This window comes from Cydia splendana, chromosome Z (genome assembly GCF_910591565.1).
Source record: "Cydia splendana chromosome Z, ilCydSple1.2, whole genome shotgun sequence".
Classification (NCBI taxonomy): Eukaryota; Metazoa; Arthropoda; class Insecta; order Lepidoptera; family Tortricidae; genus Cydia; species Cydia splendana.
In genome coordinates, this window is record NC_085987.1 from 34,646,833 (window position 1) to 34,670,436 (window position 23,604).

A 23,604-nucleotide genomic window follows, 5' to 3' on the forward strand; every position below is an offset into this window, starting at 1 on the left:
GTAAACATATATTTTAAAATCCCGACGCAAAAAGAGGGGTGTTATATGTTTGGCGCTGAAATGCTTTTTTTTTAAGCATTCATTATTCAAAAGTATCTTAGTATCGATTGGTTTAACATTCGGCAAAGAAAATCTAATGCATTTAGTTTTCTTAGCATTAAGATGCAAATTGTTCATAGTAAACCAGTTAAGTACACGAAGGCACACTGCGCATTTTTTATAGCTATTCTCTCTCAAATCAAGTAACTATGCGGATCCAAAATAAAATAGCCTTTCCATTTTATGGACTATACCTACTAGTGCGTGGAAATAAATTAATGACAATGTTGCAGATGGTGGCGGATAGAGACCCCGAGAAGACCGACGGCGAGGTCGGAGACCAGTATGGATACAAAAAGGATTTCCGGACAGCACTCCCGCAGTTCCTAGCCGTTAGCGTCAAAAACTTGTTATTACTCGGTAATACATCATTGAATGTAGTCATAAACGGTAAAAAATTCACACATATTACAAAATAACACCGTTCCACTCACTATAGGGCCCATCACCCATTAGACTAAATTGATTCATGAAATGATGACAGAAGTTTTTTAATTTCAGGTTATGGCATGACACTCGGTTTCCCGACAATTCTCATACCTGCAGTGAGCCAACCAATAGAAGAAGAAGAGTTAAGTCTATACCCGTCACAAGTAGCTTGGATTAGTAAGTGGCGATTGTTTTACAAGGGGGAAAATTTGTTTTAACACCTCGTGCTAATATGGATACCCGAGCAAGCGAAATACTCCAAAATTCAACCACGAGCGTAGGTATAGCGAGTAGGTCGAAAGTGGAATCTTGAGCGTTGCAAGGGTTTCAAGGCACTATACATTTTTGACCAAACCATCGCGAGCGACATGTGTATGACATGAACTGTAAAAAAAACATTGCAAATCAAATGCAAATTAACGCTACTTAATATTTACTATTTAAAATCATCAATTAAAAGCCAATTCAACCAGCTAATATGTAACAACTCAAAATTAGGATCAACTGACTTTGCCAATATAAAATGCAAGTGTTTGATTAAGTAGGTACTTAATCAAAGTGCTAAGAAAACAATCGTGAAACATGATAATCTGATAATGATGACTTTGATCCAATACCTAACTACTAAATCATACCTACTTGTCTTGTAGATAGCTAGTTTGAAACTAATCTAATACTATCTCGTAAATCACAACACCTAGTAACAGATCATGAGGAAAACTTCAGTTTATCTACATAAACATGATCCAATTCCATATTATCATCTGAAGGGTTGTCGTAGTTATCTATGCCTTGTTGTTGATATTAATTAAGCACCTATTATTTACCGGTAACAAGATAAATGTTAAAGAGCTTCCCTTTTTCCTCATATCACTCATATGACCGCACAAAATGACTATGTAGGACACGTTCATTTTCTATTATGTACATATTACTTACGTAGTGTAGTGTAACGCCATATAATGAGTTCCTGCTCTTTATTTACTTCTATTATCCTAATAGTCCTAAACGAGAATAGATGAACAGGTGGTAATTTTCTAAAAACATATTATAAATGGCAACGACGATGCGGCTCATACTTACAATGGAGAAGTTGAAAATACCTCTCCACCCTGGGAGCGAAAATCGCGACTAAGTACCAATTTTTTGTTCTCCTTAAACCTAACTCTTTTCTCGTATTTTTTATTGTCATCGCCCTGCGTACCTAATCGAGCCCGTCTATTTAAGCTAACTATGCACCGACTTGCACGTGCAGAACTAAATGAGGACGTACCATTATTAAACGTCATATTTTCTATATTTTTTCGTAGAAATTTGATGACATTACCACACTTTGTCATTGCAAATGCCTTGCACAGTTAGCTTAGTCCTACTGTATGATTATTTAGTTTTATAGTAACTACATACCGTCAGGTGACAAGCAAAACCCACTAATTACTAAAAAATGATTTAAAAAAAGTTAACCTTATTTAAGTACTAATATGGTTCACTATGGCTATGAACTTGTGGTGGTAATTAGTGAATTTTGCTTGTCACCTGACGTTACAAGTAAAGTGTTCAGGTAAAGCCTTTTTCAGGTTCAATCAACTTGATAGTGGTCCCAGTGGGCTGCGCATTGTCCGGCGCGGTGACCGCTCCGATGGGCCGGCGGCGCGCGATGCAGTTCGTGAACCTACCCTTCTTCGTGGCTTGGCTCATGTTCCATTTTTCCACCACTCCAGAGCATTTATATGGAGCTCTATTCCTCACTGGGTTGGCGGGAGGACTTCTTGAAGCTCCGGTAAGACTTTGTTAATTTTATTACTCTCTATTGAATATCGTTTACCTACTTAAACTTTAATAAAAAAAACCGACTTTACAAAACAGCTTGAAATGCCATTTAAATTATTTAGAACCATAGTGCATCTCATAACAATTATAATTATCTTTTGTCGTAGAGGAGTTCCATCTATGGGCTTGTGCACAAATCACGCGAGGTTGTGAGGGAATATGAGAGGGCAGCTGGAGAAATAGGGAAATTACGGAGCACAGGCACAATGTTATTTATTCGCATACAATGAATGAATGATTGACAGCAATAACAGAAAGATATATTTGAATTGATGTCATTCGAGGATTGATACTTCTTTCGGCGGCGAGAGTCCCGTGGCCAGTACTCACACTCCTCTTCACGGCACTGTCGTAGCTGTTAGTGGAGCCCCAGGCTGATCCTCAGTTTCATCAGCCTTGGGCCAGGCAAAGCCTTAGTGAGAAGGTTGCTTCCATATTATATCTTCCATATTATATATAAGGTTGCCTCGGTTTGCAGATACTTCACCTCTATTGCTCCTTCTTGGATGCAGTCCCTGATGAAGTGCATCTTCAAATCAATGTGCTTCGACTTTGAAGTTACCATTGAATTTTGGCTTAGCTTTAGGGCAGCTTGATTGTCATTTAGGATGACTATGCGCTCGTAGTTAGCCCCTAGGTCCTTGTAAAGGTTCTTCAAGTGGATGGCTTCCTTCGCGGCTTCAGTTAATGCAATGTACTCGCTCTCTGCTGTTGACAAGGCAATGCTCTTTTGTTTCTTTGACATCCAGCTTACGCATGTACCAGCATACTTGTAACAATAGCCTGAAAACGACTTTCGGTCGAGCTTACATGAGCCCCAGTCTGCGTCGGCCATTCCATGCAAATCGTTGCCGGTTTTCTTAAATGTCAGGCCCACACTCTTTGTTCCTTTTAAATAACGAAGTACTCTTTTAGCGCATTTAAAATGCTCTTCGTTATAGCAATCATTAAATTGTGATAAGTAGCTTATGGCGAACATAATATCGGGTCGTGTCGCCACTGCTATGTACATGAGTGTACCTTTCAGGTTTTTGTAAGGGAGCTGCAGATGCTGAGTCTCCTCCATTTCGCTTTTTTCTAATTTAAGACCGGGCTCCAATGGCGTGGATACTGGTTTACAGTCTTCCATTCTAAATTTCTTAAGCGTGTCTTCAATAAACTTTTCTTGGTTTATTTTTATTTCGTTCTTCTTATATGACACGTCTATGCCGATAAGCCTCTTCGGTCTTCCCAAATCTTTCATACCGAATTTGGAGTTTAGTAGATTTTTGACTTCATTAAGTATCTTTGGACTTGAGTAGGCAATTAGTAGATCGTCGACATAAATGACTATTATGACTTTGGCTCCTCTTTTCTCTAGTACGTATACACATGGGTCAGCCTCTGATGCTTTAAATCCAATGTCTTTTAATTCTGTGTCGAGCTTCTTGTACCACTGCCTCCCTGCCTGCTTGAGTCCATAAAGTGCTTTAATAAGGCAGCATACTTTCTCTTTTGGAGTATTCTTTATGTCTATCAGCATGTCCTTCGTCTTATTGAAGATAGTTAAATCATCTTTTGTACTTTCTTCAACCATAATTTCTGTCAGATAATCTTCTAGGTAGTCTGGGTATTTCATAACGATTTGTTCTTCCAGTTCTCCATTTAGGTACGCCGTTGTTACGTCCATCTGGTTCAACTGTAACCCTTCTTCCATAGCGATGCTAATGACAGATCTGATCGAACTTAATTTTGCGACGGGAGCGTATGTTTCGTTGTAGTCGATACCTGGTCGTTGTGTGAAGCCCCGTGCAACAAGTCTTGCTTTTCTAGTAACGCTGTCATCGGGTCCAATTTTATTTCTAAGTACCATTTTGTAATCAACAACTTTCATATCTTTGGTTTTCTTTCCGATCTTCCAAGTCCCGTTTTTGACATGTGCTCGAATTTCAGCTTTTATTGCATCATGCCAGTATTGGTCATTTTCATTTTCGTCAAAAAGGTTGCTTATCTCCGTGAGCATGTGACATTCTTCTCTGTCACCTAGTATGAAGTCCTTCCACCATGAAGGTTGGTGCCTTTCTCTTTGGGGCCTCCCATTCTCAGGTATTTGCTCCTCGTTCTCAGGTATCTGCCTTTCGTTTTCGGGCATCTCAGCAACCTCTGGAGCGTCATCGAAGTTATCTGCTTCTTCTGGCTCGTCTTCTTGAATGGAATCTGTTGCATTGTGCCTGTTTTCTTGAGCGGATATCACTGGAATTTTGAGGGGGTCTTCATGCCTGTGCTCCGTGATTTCTACCTCTATTTGTCGTCTGTCATGACTATTCTGATGTTTATTTCTGTTTCCTTTTTCAGGTTTCTTCATGTTGCGCTCCTCTTCGCGTACAAGGCCTTCATAGCCTGTATTTTCATCTTCATAATACATTTTTTCTATGACCTTTATGTCCCTGCTTATCACCACGTCGTCATCTTCGGGCATATAGATTCTGTAGCCTTTTGAGGTCAACGAGTATCCTATAAATACACCCTCTTTGGTTTTTTGTGTCAGCTTACCTCGTCTGTTCTTTTTCAATACGAAGGTCTTCCTGCCAAAAACATGAAGATGGTTTCCGGACGGTGTCTTGTTCATCCATTTCGTGAACGGTATGATGCCATTTAAAGCTTTCGAAGGGCTACGGTTTATAAGGTAATTTGCCGTAGAGACCGCTTCTGCCCAGAGCTTTTGGGGAGCATTGGCGTCTATCAACAGGCATCTGGCTTTATCTAACAAAGAACGATTCTTCCTTTCGCTTATCCCGTTCATTTGGGGCGTGTAAGCAGTGGTCAATCTTCTTTGAATGCCATGCGAAGCGAGAAAGTTGTCGAACTCCTTATTGCGATATTCTGTCCCGTTGTCAGATTGCAGGTGTCGAATCTTCTTGTTATGGAGCGTCTCAACTTCATTTTTGTAAGTTTGGAAACATTTGAATACGTCGCTTTTCTTCTTGATGAAGTATACGTAGCAGTAGCGGGTAAAATCATCATTATCATCAATGAATGTGACGTAATATCTTGAGCCTGTCAGTGACTCACATTCGAAGGGTCCACAAACGTCGCTGTGTATGATTTCTAGCGGTTGCGTCGTGTAGAGATCATCATGTCTTGTGAAAGGTAATCTTGACATTTTGCCTTTGATGCAGGTCTCGCAGGTGTCTAATTGTTCTTTACGTAGGTTCAATCCGTACATAAGGTTATCTGCGGCCATCTTGTTAAGGTCCTTTTCATTTATGTGGCCAAGTTTTAAATGCCACTCCATGATGTCACAATGCCCTTTGGGTGTGTAGTTTGCAGTTGCTTCTTTCATGAATTTTAGGTAGTACAGTTCATCTCTTCTCTGAGCTGTCAGTAATATTTTGCCATTCATCCGCGTGATAAGAGCTTTGTTTTTGTCAAAGATTACCTTAAATCCTTTGTCGGTAATCTTTCCAACGGACATTAGGTTTACTGATACGTCAGGAACGAATAAGGTGTCATCTATGTTGTAACCATCACCCTTTTCTGTCTTGACTGTTACTCTTCCTTTTCCTTCAATGTTACTTGTGCATTTCTTTGATGCTAACTTGAGCGTGCCGTTTTCTGAAGTTACGTTGGAGAATTTAGATTTGTCGCCACAAATGTGGGAAGAACAGCCGCTATCTAAACACCAAATGTCTTCTCTGGCGCTTGAATTTACGGTACTCAGACAGACGTTGAAGTTGCTAGTCTGTTTACTGTTCTTTTTCTCATTTGAAGTCTTCTTCTTGTTCCAACATGCTTCAGTAGTGTGACCTTTATTTTTGCAGCTCTTGCAGTACGGTTTCGAGTTCTTTTTCTTGAAATGGTACGCTTCGGAGCTCTCTGGTTGTTCACTGGCACTCCTGGCCTGATATTCTTCAAGAATTTTTACCTTCAGGTCGTCAGGATCGGGCAGGGAGTCTCTTGATTCAATTGCGATGCGAAAGTTTTCATATGTTGTTGGCAAACTGTAGAGTAACATTATGCTTAGCAATTCCGACGGTATTTTTATGTCCATGTCGGCTAGCTTGTCTTTGATGTCCATGAAATTATTTAAGTGATCACGGATATCTTCTTCTGTGGTCATCCGTTTTAGAACTAATTGTTTTAGCAAGGTTGCTTTCCTCGCAGGGCCGGTGCTTTGATAAATCGCTTTTAATTTGTCCCATACGGCTTTTGATGACGTGCAGGTCTTCACTTGTTTTAGTTCGGAAGGTGACAGCAAAAGAAAAATTTCAGCCCTTGCCTTCAAATCTTCCTTGGTGAATGTTGACTTCGTCGTCTCATCCGCTTCTGGTAACAATACTTTCTCGCCACTGACGATGTCCCAATAATCGTTTTTTATCAGGACGGCTTGCGCTTGTAAGCACCATGTGTCATAATTTGACTTGTTCAATGTTTCAATATTTCTATAACTTGTCGATGCCATCTCGATTATTTCCAGGCGCGGCGTTTCAGCAACCACGCTCTGCTACCATTTGTGAGGGAATATGAGAGGGCAGCTGGAGAAATAGGGAAATTACGGAGCACATGCACAATGTTATTTATTCGCATACAATGAATGAATGATTGACAGCAATAACAGAAAGATATATTTGAATTGATGTCATTCGAGGATTGATACTTCTTTCGGCGGCGAGAGTCCCGTGGCCAGTACTCACAGAGGTTCGACAGGGGGAGGGGGGGTCAAGAAAAAAATCACGATAGATCACGTTGGGGGAGGGGGGTATAAGGAAACCTCACGTGTATTTTTCTACAGTGAAGGAAACTAAGCAAAAAAAGCCTATCACATGGGTATAGATACTTTTTCTCGGTTTCGTTAAACATAAATCTTCACTCTGCACTTCAAAATAACGAGTCTATTTAACGAAAATAGAAAAATAAACAAGATTTTCGAAAACACCTCGCGTGATTTGTGCACAACCCCTATCCTATACTTTCTCCCTATATTATCTTGCCTATACTTAGCCTACTGCCTTTGGAGTCCAATCGTAGCCATTCTACGGCGAAATTTAGACCTTAAGTTACCTTAGAGTCCTTAGACGATAGGCCTATATAGATTAATTAGTTATTTGATCTAGCCAAAATACGCGTGTACGTGTGTGTCTGCGAGAAATTTTCAAAAAAGTGCCAAAACCCAGGCGAAGTTAGGGGGTTGTACGGTACAAAAAAAAGAAAATAAATTTAATCTGGGACATATCCTAACCGAAAACCTGAAGGGCGACAAAGATATCGAGCGAGAGAGGAGAGCCTTATCAGTGAGGTGCAACATGCTCGCGCGCAAGATGGCAGAATAAAGATGCTTCGACGAGGTAAAAGAGAAGCTTCATAGAGCATACTGTCAAAGCTTGGGCAACTTGGATCAACTACACCGGGAAAGCCATTAACACCTGATGAAATTGCCAAGGTGATGGTGATGTAGTGCGTCGAGTATGTTTGCTGAGGCTCGTGTCCCCGATTTCTTTGCCGTTCGTTACCTAATTCGGTCTAGAGTGGCGACCTTACCCATATGTATAGAACAGCGAAATCTATGGTTAAAGTTATTCGATTTATTCGGTCTCTGCCTGCATAAAATCATAAATATCTAAATTCTTAAATTAGTAATAAAATAATATATACTTACTTTAGGTAGACGCAGCGCAAATGTGACCTCTAACTTCATCCATGCATCCTCTAATAAAAAAATGTCAAAGGACGTCGAGTCAAACTAGTTTTCCCCGTGAATCGAACTAATTCGGCTAAGTAAATCACGTGCATAATATTATCAGATATTATTAAGTAGGTATCTCATAATAACTATTTCGTTAACTCTTTTTTGTGAATATCTGCTGGTGTCTGATTTACAACGAATGCAATGTCATGGTTTTGTTTTGTATCAGAATTGGGTATTTTTAACTAGACTACTTATACATCTTACAACCGGTTTATAGTATTTCCAGCGTATCGAGCATTTGTGTGTATTTTACATTCTCGTTGTTTTCTTATCTTTGTTATTAATCGTTATATAATGTAACTCAATGGATGACTGTTATTTGCCTTATTTTTATGTAAGCATTAATATGTCTTAGTTATATTTACGGCTGTTGTTATCCTGAATACCAATAAAAAAAAAAAAAACTTTTTTTAATAAGTATTATATATTTCAAAATTAATTTTTATAGCTTGTTCTTGTTTAATATGTAAGAAGAAAGGATTATTATTCGTAGAAGGGATCCAAGTAGCGTAATCTTTACGCCAGTTATTTAAAAGAAATAGGTATTTAGTTTACAATAAAGACGAAATTTCTAGTAAATTTTGTTAATTAATAATTTCCTAACTTGTTGAAATGATAACTCTTTGATATACCATAATTTTTTTTAAATGTAGGTTTAAGTTTAATACCTTAACTTATATTTTATTACCTTTAAAAATATTTCATGTCACATATTCGCTTTTTCACGCCGCGCGTGCATCCCGAAATCATAAAATTATCATCCCAAAAAATTAAAACAATTAATAGAGATAAGAGTTCTTAGAGTGAGGATTATTTTATTGGGAAATTCCTTTTCTTTAATTAGTTATATAGTTGTCCTGTAGATAGATTGCGAAATCCTCGAAGCGTCGTGATCTTATGAGGGTTATTGTAAGTTTAATCTCAGAAAACTGCATATTGTTAATGATAAATAATGAATGCAGGTGTTAACATACGTGGCTGAGATAACACAGCCGCACCTCCGGGGAGCGTTCACAGCCACCAGCTCGATGTGCATCATCATTGGCGTGTTCACCCAGTTCCTCTTCGGGCTGCTCATGTACTGGCGCACCGTGGCACTGGTTAACATCATATTTACGGCAAGTATTTTTTTAAGGTTCCAAACTTCTTACGTTACTTTGTCGATGAGCGTGCCAAACAAAATATCATCATCATATATTTAAGAGTTAGAGGCTTGTCGGTGGAGCGATTTCCATGCATGTCGGTCCTCTGCCTTCTCCTTGACAGCCTGATACGATACCCCGTTGAGTTTTTCCTTTACTTGAGTTATGTACGTTCTCCTTGGTAACTAAATATATAAATATTGATTTCTTTGACGGTGGATCAGCATCTGGCAAAAACAGGACTTTGTATAAGCTATTTTATAAATAAAATAAAAGCAGCATTTCTTTTTGAACAGATCCTCGCGGTGATCGCACTGTTCTTCGTTCCCGAGTCTCCGCACTGGCTAGTATCGCGGAAACGATACGATGAAGCGAAGTCGGTAAATATCACTTGCATCATTTGAATTTTAATGTGTGGATATACAGTGAAACCTGGTTAAGTGGGACCTGGATAAGTGAGAAACCTCTATAGCTGGGACTCATGGTGCGGTCCCGACACTTTAGCACTGAATTACCTCTATTAGTGAGATAAAACGAACCTCTATAACTGGGATTAGTTGTTGTGATTGTACTATGATATTTTATATGTAGATGTGTTATACACGTTCCAAAATTGAAGCACTCACCTCGTGTCATGTGTACGAGTTTGTCTCAGTCTGCCTGACGCAAGCGCGAAGGTGTACACCGGTTAATACTTTTCCACAAATAACGTGTATTAAGCAACAAAATGCTGACCTGCGTTATGTTCAAATGCTCAAATTATCCGCGAAAGCGCAAAAAAATTGACGGCGTCACATATCATTGGTAAGTAAAAGCTGAAATAACCCGTTTTTCTTCGGTTTAATCTTGAATTAAATAAACCCAGCCGCCATTTTCGCCGGCTGACAGAACGAGATAAGTTTATGTTCTCATCAGCGAGAATGACAAGGACGCACCAACTGCGTACATAGATTATCATAGCAGACGCGTCATGGTAAGTTGCATTCGTTGTTTGGTGCTTGTCGTACAAATAAAAGAAATATACTTAAATTTCAATTTTAATATTGAAGTTTTTTACTGCCATATTATTGTCCGGGTCGCGTCAATTAAGTAAATAGGTGGGTCAAACAGATCACTGTGTTATGTCTTTCCTGTAGACATACACAAGAGTTAAGGGCTATAAAGGTTAATTTTCTTATTTAACCCTTATCCACGTGAAAAGGTCCTCCTTTTATTTAGAGAACTATGATAATATCATTGCTTACATGCCCACAAGCTCTTAACTATTGCCCACAGGAGAGAAAAATGCACTGTTCGCGCGAACACACTAGTTTTCTCTCCTGTGGGCAATAGTTAACAGCTTGTGGGCATGTAAGTAATGATTTTATCATAGTTCTTTAAATAAAAGGAGGACCTTTTCACGTGGATAAGGGTTAAATAAGAAAATTAACCTTTATAGCCCTTAACTCTCGTGTATGTCTACAGGAAAGACATAACACAGTGATCTGTTTGACCCAGGTATATTGCTGTTTATACAAAGATTACTACAAAATTAGTATTTATTGTCAGGCATTTCATTTTCTCACACAGTAACAATTATTAATAACATAAAATTGTTAGTAAAATAAAGGATTTTGTTGTTATTGAGTTTGCTTTTTGTCAAAATGTTTCTATAGTATAAGAAAAATGATGAATAAAGAGTATAATATAATATCTTTTATTTACATAACTAAATATGAAAACTTTTTACTTCGGTAGCGAGTACATTACTACATACAACTGCATTAAAATGATTTGCACCTTCTGTCAAACATCTTAGTCTTTGATATTTTTTTTTCTTAATAAGTTTTACGCTTCGCGCCATATTCACTGTTTGCCGTCGTGTTATGGTGGTATCACTGATTTACCAAATTCACGCGCAAGTGACAAACACTAGCCGTCTCTTTTTTGGTTAGGTATTCTTTTAATTGTGCCGTCTCTTTTACGCATTTGCGTATGAAGTTGTAAACAAATTGTAACTAATGCTGCCGTGTCGTTGGCAGCATTGGTTGGCATCATTTTTTTCGCTTGATATGTTAGTGTATGGCTTATCTACATATAAAATATCATAGTGATTGTATAGTCACATTTACCTCTATAATTGAGACAGAGAGTGTATTTTACCTCTTTTACTGAGACTATATTTATAAGATTACATTTTCCTAATTGCTTTTTAAGAATTTTATAGGAATTGACCTCTGTATCTGAGATAACGTCAATCTATGACCTCTCTAACTTGGACTTTAATGATCAATTTCCGTCTTCTTACTAACTCTTGGTTTATCCACAAATTCTGCATTTGCTTAATTGTGTCTAAACGACTTCAAGTTTCATTTAGTTACTTTATGTAATTAAAACTATCGAAACGAAAGCTGAAATCTTGATAAGTAACACGAATAAACACATTTTCATTTAATACATGTCTAAGACGCAATGAAGTCCGTATCAAATTTAATTGAAAAAATCTATCCTTTGGAGAATCATTCAAAATAAATTCAAATAAATATTTAAATAGACTTAAAAAATGTTTAGGGACAAGGATTATTTTACCTTATTTATTATTGAAGATAATTACAAACTACCTTATTAACCACCTCTATAACTGAAATATCCTCTATTATCACCTCTATTAATGGGACCCTCTGTAAATGAGACAGCAATTTATTTGTACCTGGCTAACTGAGAGCCTGGGTAAGTGGAATACCTCTTTAAGTGAGACAAATCTGCTCGTCCCTTGAAGTCTCACTTATCCAGGTTTCACTGTAATTATGTCATTTATGATTACAAAATCACGACGCTCGGCTAAGAAATTTTATATTTTTATGAACCTAAGTTTCGGAAGAACACGTTTAAATAAGTAGGTATATTTATAACTGAGTCTAGTTAGAACTACAAAGCCCCGAAGGTGAGTCCTGTAGAGAAGCCTTTTTAAACTGCGATTTTCTGTCACAATATTCTTACATTGCAGGAACGCTCTTTTGTGTTCTACTTGACTACCTATTAATTCACAGACGCTTACCACAAGGATTTTCGTACATTGACCCGCCTGTTCCTATCTCTATTGCACGCGCATAATTATATTGCTATCACGCTCACACAGTGACATAGACAGCCGGCATCATGTGCGCCTGCAATAGAGATGGCAACAGGGGGTCAGAACGTGCAGATCTTTTATTCAAAATGACAAATCAACACGGTGACCTTATACTCGCTCGCGCAGCCTGCAATGCACTATTTATGAACCTATTCGAAACTAGTTTCTATTAGGAGGAGGTAGGTAATTATTAAATAGAAAAAAATATATAATATTTGAATAGAAATTCAAACTATATTGTATAGAAACCTCTTAGCTCTCGAAATTTGATCGGACGAAAATTTAAGTGCGATTGACCGATTGTACCGCGACTCTTTTATAACTACCTTAGTTGGGTCGGCGCTGGCGCTGCTGGTGTGACGCCGAGCTATTTCGTGTGCCGCAACCTTTAAGTATGAGTTGACGGCATAATAGACAATTACACATCCATAAAAACGTACAAAACATCTTTAACACGGGAACAATCAAAACGTAGGTTCAACACACATCACACAAAAACCTTATTTTTTTTAGGGTTCCACTGGGGTTCCGTACAGACAACCTTCAAAATGAGAGTCCCTAAAACTTTACACGGGTACCTACAATAATATTTGATAAGGTAAACCACTTTGTGAAGTCACCAGCTGCTTAGCCTTGACAAAATACTCGTAACGTCGCTTTTATCGAGGAATTTGCCGCAGTTGGGCAAACATCCAATTATATCCATAATGCAATGTTCAATTGGATTCGTTGTTCAATTATTTATTTCATAATTAAAATAACACAAACTAAACTTAAATATAAATATAAACTAAATGAGTATAAAATAAATTAACTACTGAAGCCCGTCCCGGGCTGTCCCCGACGCAAAGGTGCCCATCACGCTCGCTGCGTTGCCCCGTTGGATTGCGATGGACAACCTTTGCATCAGGAAAAACCCGGAGCGAGGGTCAAGGCCCCTTTCAAGCAGGCGACGACCCAGCTCCAAATATTTTGTTCAATTATGACATTATTTCCGAGTTAACTTTGATTAAAAATTCAGACGAATTAAGTCTATTTCGTTAACTTCTGAATCATGGACGAAAAAAAATTATAGATTGACAGATTGACGCCCATACTAAGTAAATCAGACACTAAGTCTAGCCTTGCAAGATCCCATGGGTCGTTTTATTAAACAGGGTAGGTACTTAATAGGATGCCCTACACACCAGAAATGAATAAACTTGTTAATAAAGCTTAGGTGCTTCTATAACGCGTTGCACTCAGTTAGTGTCTTAGTGAACATCACAGTTATACAGTTAGTTAGTTAGTTATGTGTGTACAACTAGTTCTAAGTAAGACTAATTTCAAGTTTGTCTTTTGAGGGCCATGATGCCCATGATAGATTGATTCTTGATAATATCCTATAACAACATTGTCACCGTATCGTCAAGTAGGTAGTTGTTTGAAGTATCACCGCGATAATAAACATGTTTCCAAATAGATACCTACCTAACATAAGTAAATCTCAGTACCTAGATCGAGAGACAAAAGACGAGTGAAATAGTTATTTGTACAACAAGAGATCAAAGTTTGATATTTCTTCGAGTGCTTATTATGAGTCCCGTGCAAGCGAAAGATTCTATAATAGATTCACGAGCGTAGCGAGTGAATCTAATTTAGAATCTTGAGCGTAGTAAGGGATTCAAAAGCGCACGAGATGTAAATAACTTTGATCTCGTGTAGTACACAAAATTTTTCTCCCTAAGCAGTGAGAACATACCTAGAGGGACAGAGATAATAGAACCCAAGTATATCGAACTTGTATTAGACCCCGCATGTTGAAATGACATTTGACTATAAAGGTCACTTGAATGTCATTTTGTCTCACTCAGTGAGCAAAATCGCATTTTGCTCACTGACTAAGACACACTCAGTGAGCAAAATGCGATTTTGCTCACTGAGTGAGACAAAATGACTCAGTGAGCAAAATCGCATTTTGCTCACTGTTTTTAAGAAGCAAAGTACCCTTGTTCGAGCCGCTGAGGTGAAAAATATTTTTTCTACTCGTCGACTATAATTCTTGAATTAAGATTTCTTATACCAAACTGCAATTGGGTATTTTTAATGTGTGGGCTTCCAACTCAACTATAATATTCATTTCGATACAGTTTAGTCAACTATAATGAAATTGACCAATCACAGCTCGCCGCGATCAAGAGGACGAAACAAAACCATAGCTCAAATTAATTATTTATTTATATAGGTTGTATAGTAGAAACAATTGGTTCATAAGTCAGAAACGCGCATGTGACACCCTTAATATAGCAACATCCATTGACTACGCAAACCACTTAGCGTTGCTTGTTAGTCTCCATAGGCTACGGTGGCCAAAATCAAGAAAAAACTGTCTAATAATTGAATTTAGCGCGGAGCAAGGGCCTCATGAGTTACGAGAAGGTGTCGTTGACCAGCCCGCCGTGGGGCGCGGGGCGCGGCGGCCGGGGAGCGTACCAGTATGAAGGACATGAAGGTATCGCGGCTGTTCGCGTATCTTAGCTGTATACTTTTGGTTTGTTTACCTAAATGATTATACTAGTTTAAAGTATTATTTTTGTTGACGCGTAGAAAAAGTATTGTATACAATAGTGATATAATCAAGCTTTTCAATCTCGTACCTTACTTAGACAACTCAGCAAGCTTTGTTGTCTAAACACGGTACTCGACTGAAAAGCTCTCTTTTATATCACGATTGTATAAAATACTACTTATAGCTCGAGTGTCATATGCGTCTATTGTACATAAGTGCACTATGAGTCCGCAGCAAGCTCGGTTCTCCATACAAACGTAGTTACGCTCTCATTTTAAAACGACTAGCTAGATTGCTCTGAAATATTGTCAGTACTCGCAATAGGATAAGCATATACTTATGCCTATGCCTATGCTTGTACCTAATTAGTTTAATGTAGCTTCCTATTTCATATACCAAAGCACAGACTACATATATACTTTATGACCAAAGTTAAAAAAATACAGCGAATTTAAATATTTCATACAAAACTTGTTAATGCTCTATTTCGTTTGTATTATAAGCTGGCGGCGTAGTACGGTCGCGTTTTTATCCCTTGTCACCATGCCTGTCACGTTCTAACAAGTATGTAAGTGCGAAAGGGACGCGCATAGTGATAGACGATAAAAATGGAACCGTGCTGCGCCCACTGGAGCTATAAACTAATTACAGCCCTATACCTCATGTCATAGTATGTGCAATTGTTTCATTACAATCCAACACGTAGTTTTAAAATGAGAACGAAAGAGTAGTGTGAAAAGATGACCGCTCTATACCTTTGTGATTCTTTTACAAGGTTTTATTTAGTTTCACCTGTCCGTTGTCTGTCTGTCTGTCGGTCTGTAATCAAATCTTGCGAGTTAAATTTGATCCACTTCCCGGTTTCCGATAGAGCTGAAATTTTGCATGCATGTATAAATCGGATGACAATGCAATATTATGATACCATCGAGCTGATCTAATGATGGAGACAGGAGGTGGCCATAGGAACTCTGTGATGAAACAACGCAACCTGATGTATTAGTGGTTTTTAGAATTGTCTCGATGGGTATTGTCTGTCGTAAGAAAAGTACAGTTAGCGATAAAAGCTTGTACCAAAAATGAAATTTTTGCCAAAAACTTATTATTGTTGCTTTTTAATTTACATTAATAGCTGATTGTATTTTTGTATGGAGCGGTTCGGATAACATAAGCTGAAACGCTGTAATATTTCCAGAGCTTGCAATGGCTTCGTGGATGGACTCACTCCAGTGCCGTAGAGAAAGAGCTACGAGACATCCAGGCATTATATAAAAACAAAAAAGGTAACAAACAAATTAGGAGCTAAGTAGCTGCTGGTTAGTAGCTTCTTCTTTTCTTGCTCGGGTATATTCAGGGCAATATTAGTTATCTAATTAGGAAGAAAAAATTAACAAACACAATACAACTGACGTCAAAGCCTTTTAGCTGTGTATATGTTTTATATTGCACGAGATTTGTCGGATCAGCTTTAAGCGCTATTTAAAAACACGATGAAAATGGAATTATATTTCTTTAGTACATACTTACATTACAATGATATTTACCTAACTAATGCCTTCTTATGATTGTCTTATTTTTTCAGTGCAATCAGAGGACTCGGATGAAACTATTAGAGAAAAATTATCGTATTACCTGGAGAGAACATTTTTGTTTCCATTCTTTCTCGTTACTTACTGCTTCTTCATTGGGCATTTCAGCGGCATGACTACGTTACAGGTATATTCTTAATCCTTATTTGAGTTTTTTTGAAGTTCGACGAAATCTCTTCCAGGTCTGAAACTAACATGTTACATAGGTACTTTAGGTAAGTACCTACATAGCGTGTTTACATTGGCTAACATCGCAATGTACAGCGGCATCACCTGGCTATCAGTGCGTCTGTCTAGCTAAGTATGATTGTTATATGAAGAGGCACACATCGATCATACGTAGGTACAACCTATCTAAAATTTACCCTCTTTCTAGACTGAGATTATGACATCGACAAGGAGATTTCCACCTGGCTTGAGAGATAAGCCTGCGTTGACAATCTTAAGACGTCTGAATCATTCGTATTTTGTTTACTAATCCTTAAACTCTGCTGTAATAATAATAAACATGATAAAAATCAGTTAATCCCAAACATGTTATCAGTTTCTTCTAATACTAAGTGCCGCGGACTTGTGTGTCTGTCTAGCTAAATAAGTATGATTGTTATATTATATGAAGAGGCACATATAGCGATCACAGGTAGGTACAACCTATGTCCAGTGGCGGATTTCCCATAAGGCACAGTAGGCCCGGGCCTAGGGCGGCGAGATATTGGGGGCGGCAAATTCTCACAAAAAATTCGCTGATGATAACAAGAAATACCTAATTCAAAATTAGGCCAGGCAACGAATTCTCAAAAAAAGGCATAGAGGGAAATGCTTGGAACACAATTTTTGACTTCGTAACTTTGTTTGTACTAATTAGGAGGTGAATCAAAAGTCCCTGGCAGTAGCCCTAAGGCCGGGGGAAGAGGGGAGTTTGAAGGTCCCATTTTTCGATTTTGCACTTATATCTCGGAAACTATGCGTTCTAACGGCATGATCATTATCCAAAATCAAAGCTGATTTTTGCTCCAAGTTTTACTCAGTCAAGTTTTTCGATATCTTTGTGATTTCGCAGTTTCGGTCGCGCCAAGATGGCTGAAAAGCATCAGCTGATCGAGTTTAACTGTCATTTATCTACAGGGCTCTCCACACTTGTGCGCGAATCGCGGCGCGAAGATTGTTTACGCCTTCGCGTCTTGTTCCCCGTTTTTAGTCGGTTTTTCGGCCCGCGTCAACGGAGCAAGTCAGAATAGTGTGTAACGTGAAGTCTTGCTAGTTCGCGCGAACGCGCGAAGGCGTGAACAATCTGCGAAATCGACGCAACACTCGCGTTCGCGGCTTCGCTCCGCGATTCGCGCACGAGTGTCGAGGGCCCTGTAGATAAATGACAGTTTAACTCGATCAGCTAACGCTTTTCAGCCATCTTGGCGCGAAGTGTGGAGTCATACGTCAAAGTTGAAAGGACATTTTACTCTTTAAATATGATTAGTAATAAATAAAACTACCCAATAAACTGTTAAAATCTTTCGGGTTCCTTTCCTCGTGAGCACCGTGAACACAATAATAATAATTGTAGGAAATGTAATGCAAAATTACAGACGTTCAAGAGCGGATATCTCAAAAACTAAACAAGCTAGGTACTTACCGGTCGAAAAACTCGACTGTATCAAACTTGTAGCAAATTTAATCAGCTTTCATTTTGCATAATGATCATGTCACAAGGACGCATAGTTTCTGAGATATTATAAGCGAAAAACCGAAAAATGGGACCTTCAAACCCCCTACCCCCGCCCGCTCAAGGGCCTACGAGTCCAAACAAAGTTACTAAGTTAAAAATGCGTCCCAAGCATTTCCCTCTATACCTTTTTGTTGCCTGACCTAAATGTAGTCAATATGATGGGTGCTGATGCTGAGAAAGGGGGGCGGCTACAGGGCCTGGGGCCTAGGGCGGCAAAGACTGCAAATCCGCCACTGCCTATGTCAATTTTCCCCTTTTTCTAGACTGAGATCTGAGATTATGTCATCGACGAGGAGATTGCCACCTGGGTTGAGTGATAAAGCCAGCGTTGACAATCTTAACAGACGTCTGAAACATTCGTATTTTGTTTACTTATCCTTATACTCTGTTGAGATAAAACATAAACATAATAAAAACCACTCAATCCCAGACATGTTATCAGTTTCTTCTAATACTAAATACCGCGGACTACAATAGTTTGCATACGGATAAATACCGAACGTAATGAGCTCTTCAACAACTAGGGAACAAATCAAATTATTTTATAAGCTCTGAACCTAATGTACTCTTGTTATATAGAATAGATACAGATTAAGTACACCAATTCGCAAAACAATAGTTAGGTATTTGTTTTAACCGCGGGTATCAATATTAGTATGAGGAGTTTAAAATTAAATTTAAAGCAAGCGAAAGATTCCATAATCGACAAGTGGAATCTTGAGCTTTACGAGAGCTTCAAGGCACGAGGGTTAAACATACTTTGCTACCGAGAGTAGGTACCGGAGGAAACAACTAACCGTAAAACTTTAAAAGGAAGTACAAATCAAACCCAAATGAACGCTATTAAATATTTAATTGTTCATCATAATATGTACCTAATTTGTTTGCATGGGCTCGCGCAGACATACGCGGTGTCCATATTCCAGATGTTAGAAGCTCCGATAGACAAGTACTACGCCACGTTGATCCTGGGCGTCGTGCAGATATTGGGCTCCGGGGCGTGCGTGGCGCTGGTGCACTACACGGGGAAACGTCCCTTGGCTGTGTTCTCCACGCTGGGAGCGGGGATCTGTTGCGTACTCGTAGCGGCATACGACGGTTATATACAAATTGTAAGTATGAGATGGATCGACCAAATCAAAGCCAGTGTGTCGGCCACAGTAAGCGAATGCTCACGGAAAGCAGCTCTACGGGAGGAATGGCGACGTGTCGTTAAACGAGTCGCTCAAAAGTCTACAAATGACCACGACCACTCTGTCAAGAGTGTAACGAAGAAGAAGAAGTATTTGAAAAGTGTTCTAGGAAACAATACAACATTGTTTCAGTTGGCTTGTGATATTTTGCTTCTTCAACGTTTTACGAATTAATCCACATTCTCACCATTTCTTGAGCTGTCATTTTCATACCTACCCCCTGTTCGCTGTACAAGTAGGTAGGTGTTAGGGGTCACAAAACCGTGCGTATTTTAGATAACCGGTTTTTCGGTTTTTATGAAACAGCAAAACCGGGTTTCCGATTTTTTCGGTGATTTCGATTTTACGTATAATTTGTAAAATAAGCAAGTATTTTTAGGATCGATGCTTTAATATTAATTCTTCCACAACATACACACAATACATACCAGCTGGGGATATAGGAATTCTGACGCCAACGGGGAGGCGATCATGGACTGGGCAGATATCAACAACACTGTTTTAGCCGTTTCTAACAAAGGCAATGGAACGTTCAAATCAGCTCGATGGAGACGTGACCACAACCCGGACCTAGTCTTCACAACGAGAGCAATAGATGGTACCTCAGTGGCCTACTGGCCTCTGAGCGGTACATGCTAGCGGATTTTCGACACTCTCAATATCGCCTAGTATTTGTTGTCAGTGGTCTGAAAATAGCGATGGTTGAGTCGTATCCTGCCTAACAGCACCTCGCGGAAGTTTGCTTATGCTGATGACCTGGCCCTTGTATGTGACACAAGAAGACAGCTTGGAAATGGGTCAAAATACCCTGGAAAAGGACCTGAATCTATTAGATGACTAATTCTCTCGGTAGCGTTTGTGCCCCAGTACTTCCAAGACCGAGGTGTCCTGCTTTCACCTGGAGCTGAGAGTAAAATTCAGGGGCAATCTTCTCCGACACAGCTTCCTTCCTAAATATCTTCGAAGCATCCTGGATAGCCTCAACTTCAAGGTGCACCTAACCAGCCTATCTGCAAAACTGCGCAAATAGATATAACGTTGGAGACTAAAAAGCTGTTTATTTATACAATTAGTGCGTATAATGTATTGTTTTTTTTTTATTTGCTCTTCAAAATAATTAACTTATATAAAACTGTAAAATCGAAAAACTCGAAAAAGCCGGTTTCGTCAAAGTGAAAACCCGGTTTTTGCAATTGGCTGTAAACCCGGTTTAGCCGGTTTTTTCGATTTCGGTGAAACCGGGTTTGTGACGCCTAGTAGGTGTACTATGGACACAGCACCTGGTTACCTTGGAGTCCATGTCTCCAAAAGGATGCACTGTTGGCACTGTTGCATACGCTTACTAACTTTATATGTGGGTCAGGAAACGAATTAATCACATCACATTATTAATATACAGGCTATACAGGGACATTTATTCTTCGCTTATTAATAATCAATATACTTAATCAATTAATCATGTCCATTATTTATCCATAATGTTTTTGAGTACCTACAGTTTTTTTTTACCTTACAGCATAGTATCTCAGCGGAATCTATTGCTGACACTGGTGTGAACGGAACTCTCGACAGTGACATAGCAGTAAGTTAATCATAGAGCCTTGTTAAATCTAACGACGGCAGCTCTTTTTTTTACTAAGTAGACCTATTCCAAGGTTCGGCCAATATTTGCAAGAAACTGAAAGTACCTGAACGTAGACATGACACGAAGTTCTTTGACGGGCAATTTACTTAACCCTTTACCGCATACGAAGCCATAGGTATATGGCGGATATAATATTCAACCCCATTAACAGCTATTAAAGTTCTAATTGAAACAAATATTTTATTACAGCAGTAAGGGATTAATTTAATTATTCTTGGGGACAGCTTATAAAAGTATGAAACATACCTTGAATTCTATAATCATTATAATCAAGTCGCTTTTACAGGCTAAATAAGTCCAAATTAGGTACTTACCTGCTTTTACACATTTTTTCTTTTGACATGGGTACATATTTAGCGTATTTATCGTCATTTATATAAGTAAAGCAATATAAATATCGTGCTAAATGAGATACTGTAATTTCAGAGGAGTATAATGTCGGGCTACTCGTGGATCCCCACAAGCCTCCTCTTGATGCTCGCCTTCATTACACACACGGGGATCAGGTTACTGCCTTGGATTCTTATTGGTGAGGTAATATTACCTATGTTATTATATTATTATATTACATATGTAATTCAATCCTTACCTTGATTTGATTTATTATTTGTTATAAGTTATAACTACGTTACCTAGGCTAGGTATTAAAATTATGAAAGAGGATGAGGTAGCAATTAAATTCCACAGGGGTTAGTTTTGAGTCCTATGATGTACAGTGAGCTGCGAAATTGCATAGAGAAATTATGAATGAATTCATTGATAAATTCGCCATGCACTTTTACGACTGAATGGTACCTACACCTACGTATTAAATCCATTATCCAACTTGTCGCACTGCTTTAACTACCTCATCTCTCTTAGGTAATAGACCGTGAGCCAGGTACTTCCATGACCATTTTTTTCATTAATAATAGCCATTGACGTATAATATCTAAGGACGGGCCTTACGGGCATTAAAAATGGTACTAGTTCAGCGGTATCACTCACGAATTCTAGCCAATCGTGCAGTCTAACGCAACTAATTGCGACTAATCGCGCGCGTGATGCGAACTCATCAACCAATCGCGTTGTAGCTGTGTCATACCGCTGTACTGGCCCCATTCATGCCCCATTCTTATTGCCCGTAAGGCCAGTCCTTAGATATACGTCAATGATAATAGCATATTATATGAACTATTATCTGTCATCTGTCATTATACTCATTATTATTTAACGATAAAAAAGTGGTGGTTTTTGTACATTATGTGTGGCATTCGATTTTGATGTCTAGGTATTCAGCGCAAAGACGCGATCAGGAGGCGCCGGCCTCGCCAGTGGCGCCGGCTACATCTTCGGCTTCCTAACCAACAGGTTGTATGTTGCCTTATTGGACAGCATATCAATCCGTGGCACGTATGGCCTCTATGGTGCAGTAAGGTAAGTTTTCTCACATAACGTCACCATGAGACTCGGAAGTTAGTATAGGAACTAAAAACTTGCAGGCCGAATGTTTTTTTTCCGCAAAATAATCGGTATTTAACTAATTTTACGGGGTATGCATAACATTTCTACTACTTATGTTGTTGGTTTAAAATGGTCGTCAAAGTTTATGGTTCACGTACATATATAGCCCCAAGTGTCGTTTGTATAGGTATTATTTCGTTTTTTTTTTTTTCATATTTATACCATGTAAACTTATAATTCCTGCTATAAATGTTAAGTCATTGACTGTTATTGGCACGCCTTACACTATAAACATATTGATGCAATATAAAATGAGTACCTAACATTCTAAAATGATAAGGTACGAGCCCACCTTAACTTTACCTAGTTGTTTTTATTTTCAGTTTAACTGGGTGTTTGGTGTTGTATTTTATTCTGCCGGAAACTGAAGGAAAAGAGTTGGGTGATATAGAAAATCACTTCGCAGGAATTAAGAAGCTCGGCAACGAGGTATATAAACCTCCGGTAAGTGAATAATTTTTACATAACCATCTATTCTTTGTGGTACCTACGTATATTATGTGATATGTATTAACATCATTGACTTTTTATTACTTCATAAAGGTACGATATCGAATACCCAAAAGTTTGTATATACTCGTACCTACTCGGTTACCGAGTTGTTTGTAGAGCAGAAATTCATAATTTTCAATCCTCATCTTCAGTTTCGTACCTAAATAACTCGAGCATCTTATGTTTCAGAAAAAAACGAAGGAAGTGTCAATGTCTCATAATCTCAAAGGTGCCAGCAATCCAACGTTTGAGGGCGATGATACGCATATGTAATAATTGTATTGTTGTAGAGATTGATTCTATTGAGATTACAGAAATTTAATCCTAATCGGTTACTTTAATTTAACCTAATCAATCATGTACCTAGGTGGGTAAATGAAATGTGGTAAAAAAGGGGTGGTAATCACTTTTTCAGCGAATAAATTCAGACTAGATTGAGATGAACCAAGGCCAGAACAGCCACCGTAAAACCACCCATACAGTTGATACAGTAGGTTCTAAAAGAAGAAAGAAAATACATTTATTTAGTGTGGTCCGCAACTTCAAGACGTAATTAAGTAGGTATACGTAGGTA

The 23,604-nt window shown here is 38.6% G+C and overlaps 1 protein-coding gene across 1 annotated transcript in view; it reads left to right on the top strand.

Moving 5' to 3' along the window:
* The window catches only part of LOC134803950 (facilitated trehalose transporter Tret1-like), a 31,995-nt gene extending 8,637 nt beyond the window's left edge, over positions 1-23,358 (top strand). The window contains exons 2-14 of the mRNA XM_063776781.1: positions 333-459; positions 601-705; positions 2,106-2,308; positions 9,046-9,201; positions 9,522-9,605; positions 16,081-16,168; positions 16,468-16,601; positions 19,100-19,309; positions 20,907-20,972; positions 21,462-21,569; positions 22,306-22,451; positions 22,862-22,982; positions 23,220-23,358. Of these exons, the coding sequence (XP_063632851.1) occupies positions 333-459; positions 601-705; positions 2,106-2,308; positions 9,046-9,201; positions 9,522-9,605; positions 16,081-16,168; positions 16,468-16,601; positions 19,100-19,309; positions 20,907-20,972; positions 21,462-21,569; positions 22,306-22,451; positions 22,862-22,982; positions 23,220-23,303 (1,632 nt within the window). The 3' untranslated portion in view covers positions 23,304-23,358. The remainder of the gene's footprint in view (positions 1-332; positions 460-600; positions 706-2,105; positions 2,309-9,045; positions 9,202-9,521; positions 9,606-16,080; positions 16,169-16,467; positions 16,602-19,099; positions 19,310-20,906; positions 20,973-21,461; positions 21,570-22,305; positions 22,452-22,861; positions 22,983-23,219) is intronic.
* The last annotated feature ends 246 nt before the right edge of the window (positions 23,359-23,604 follow it).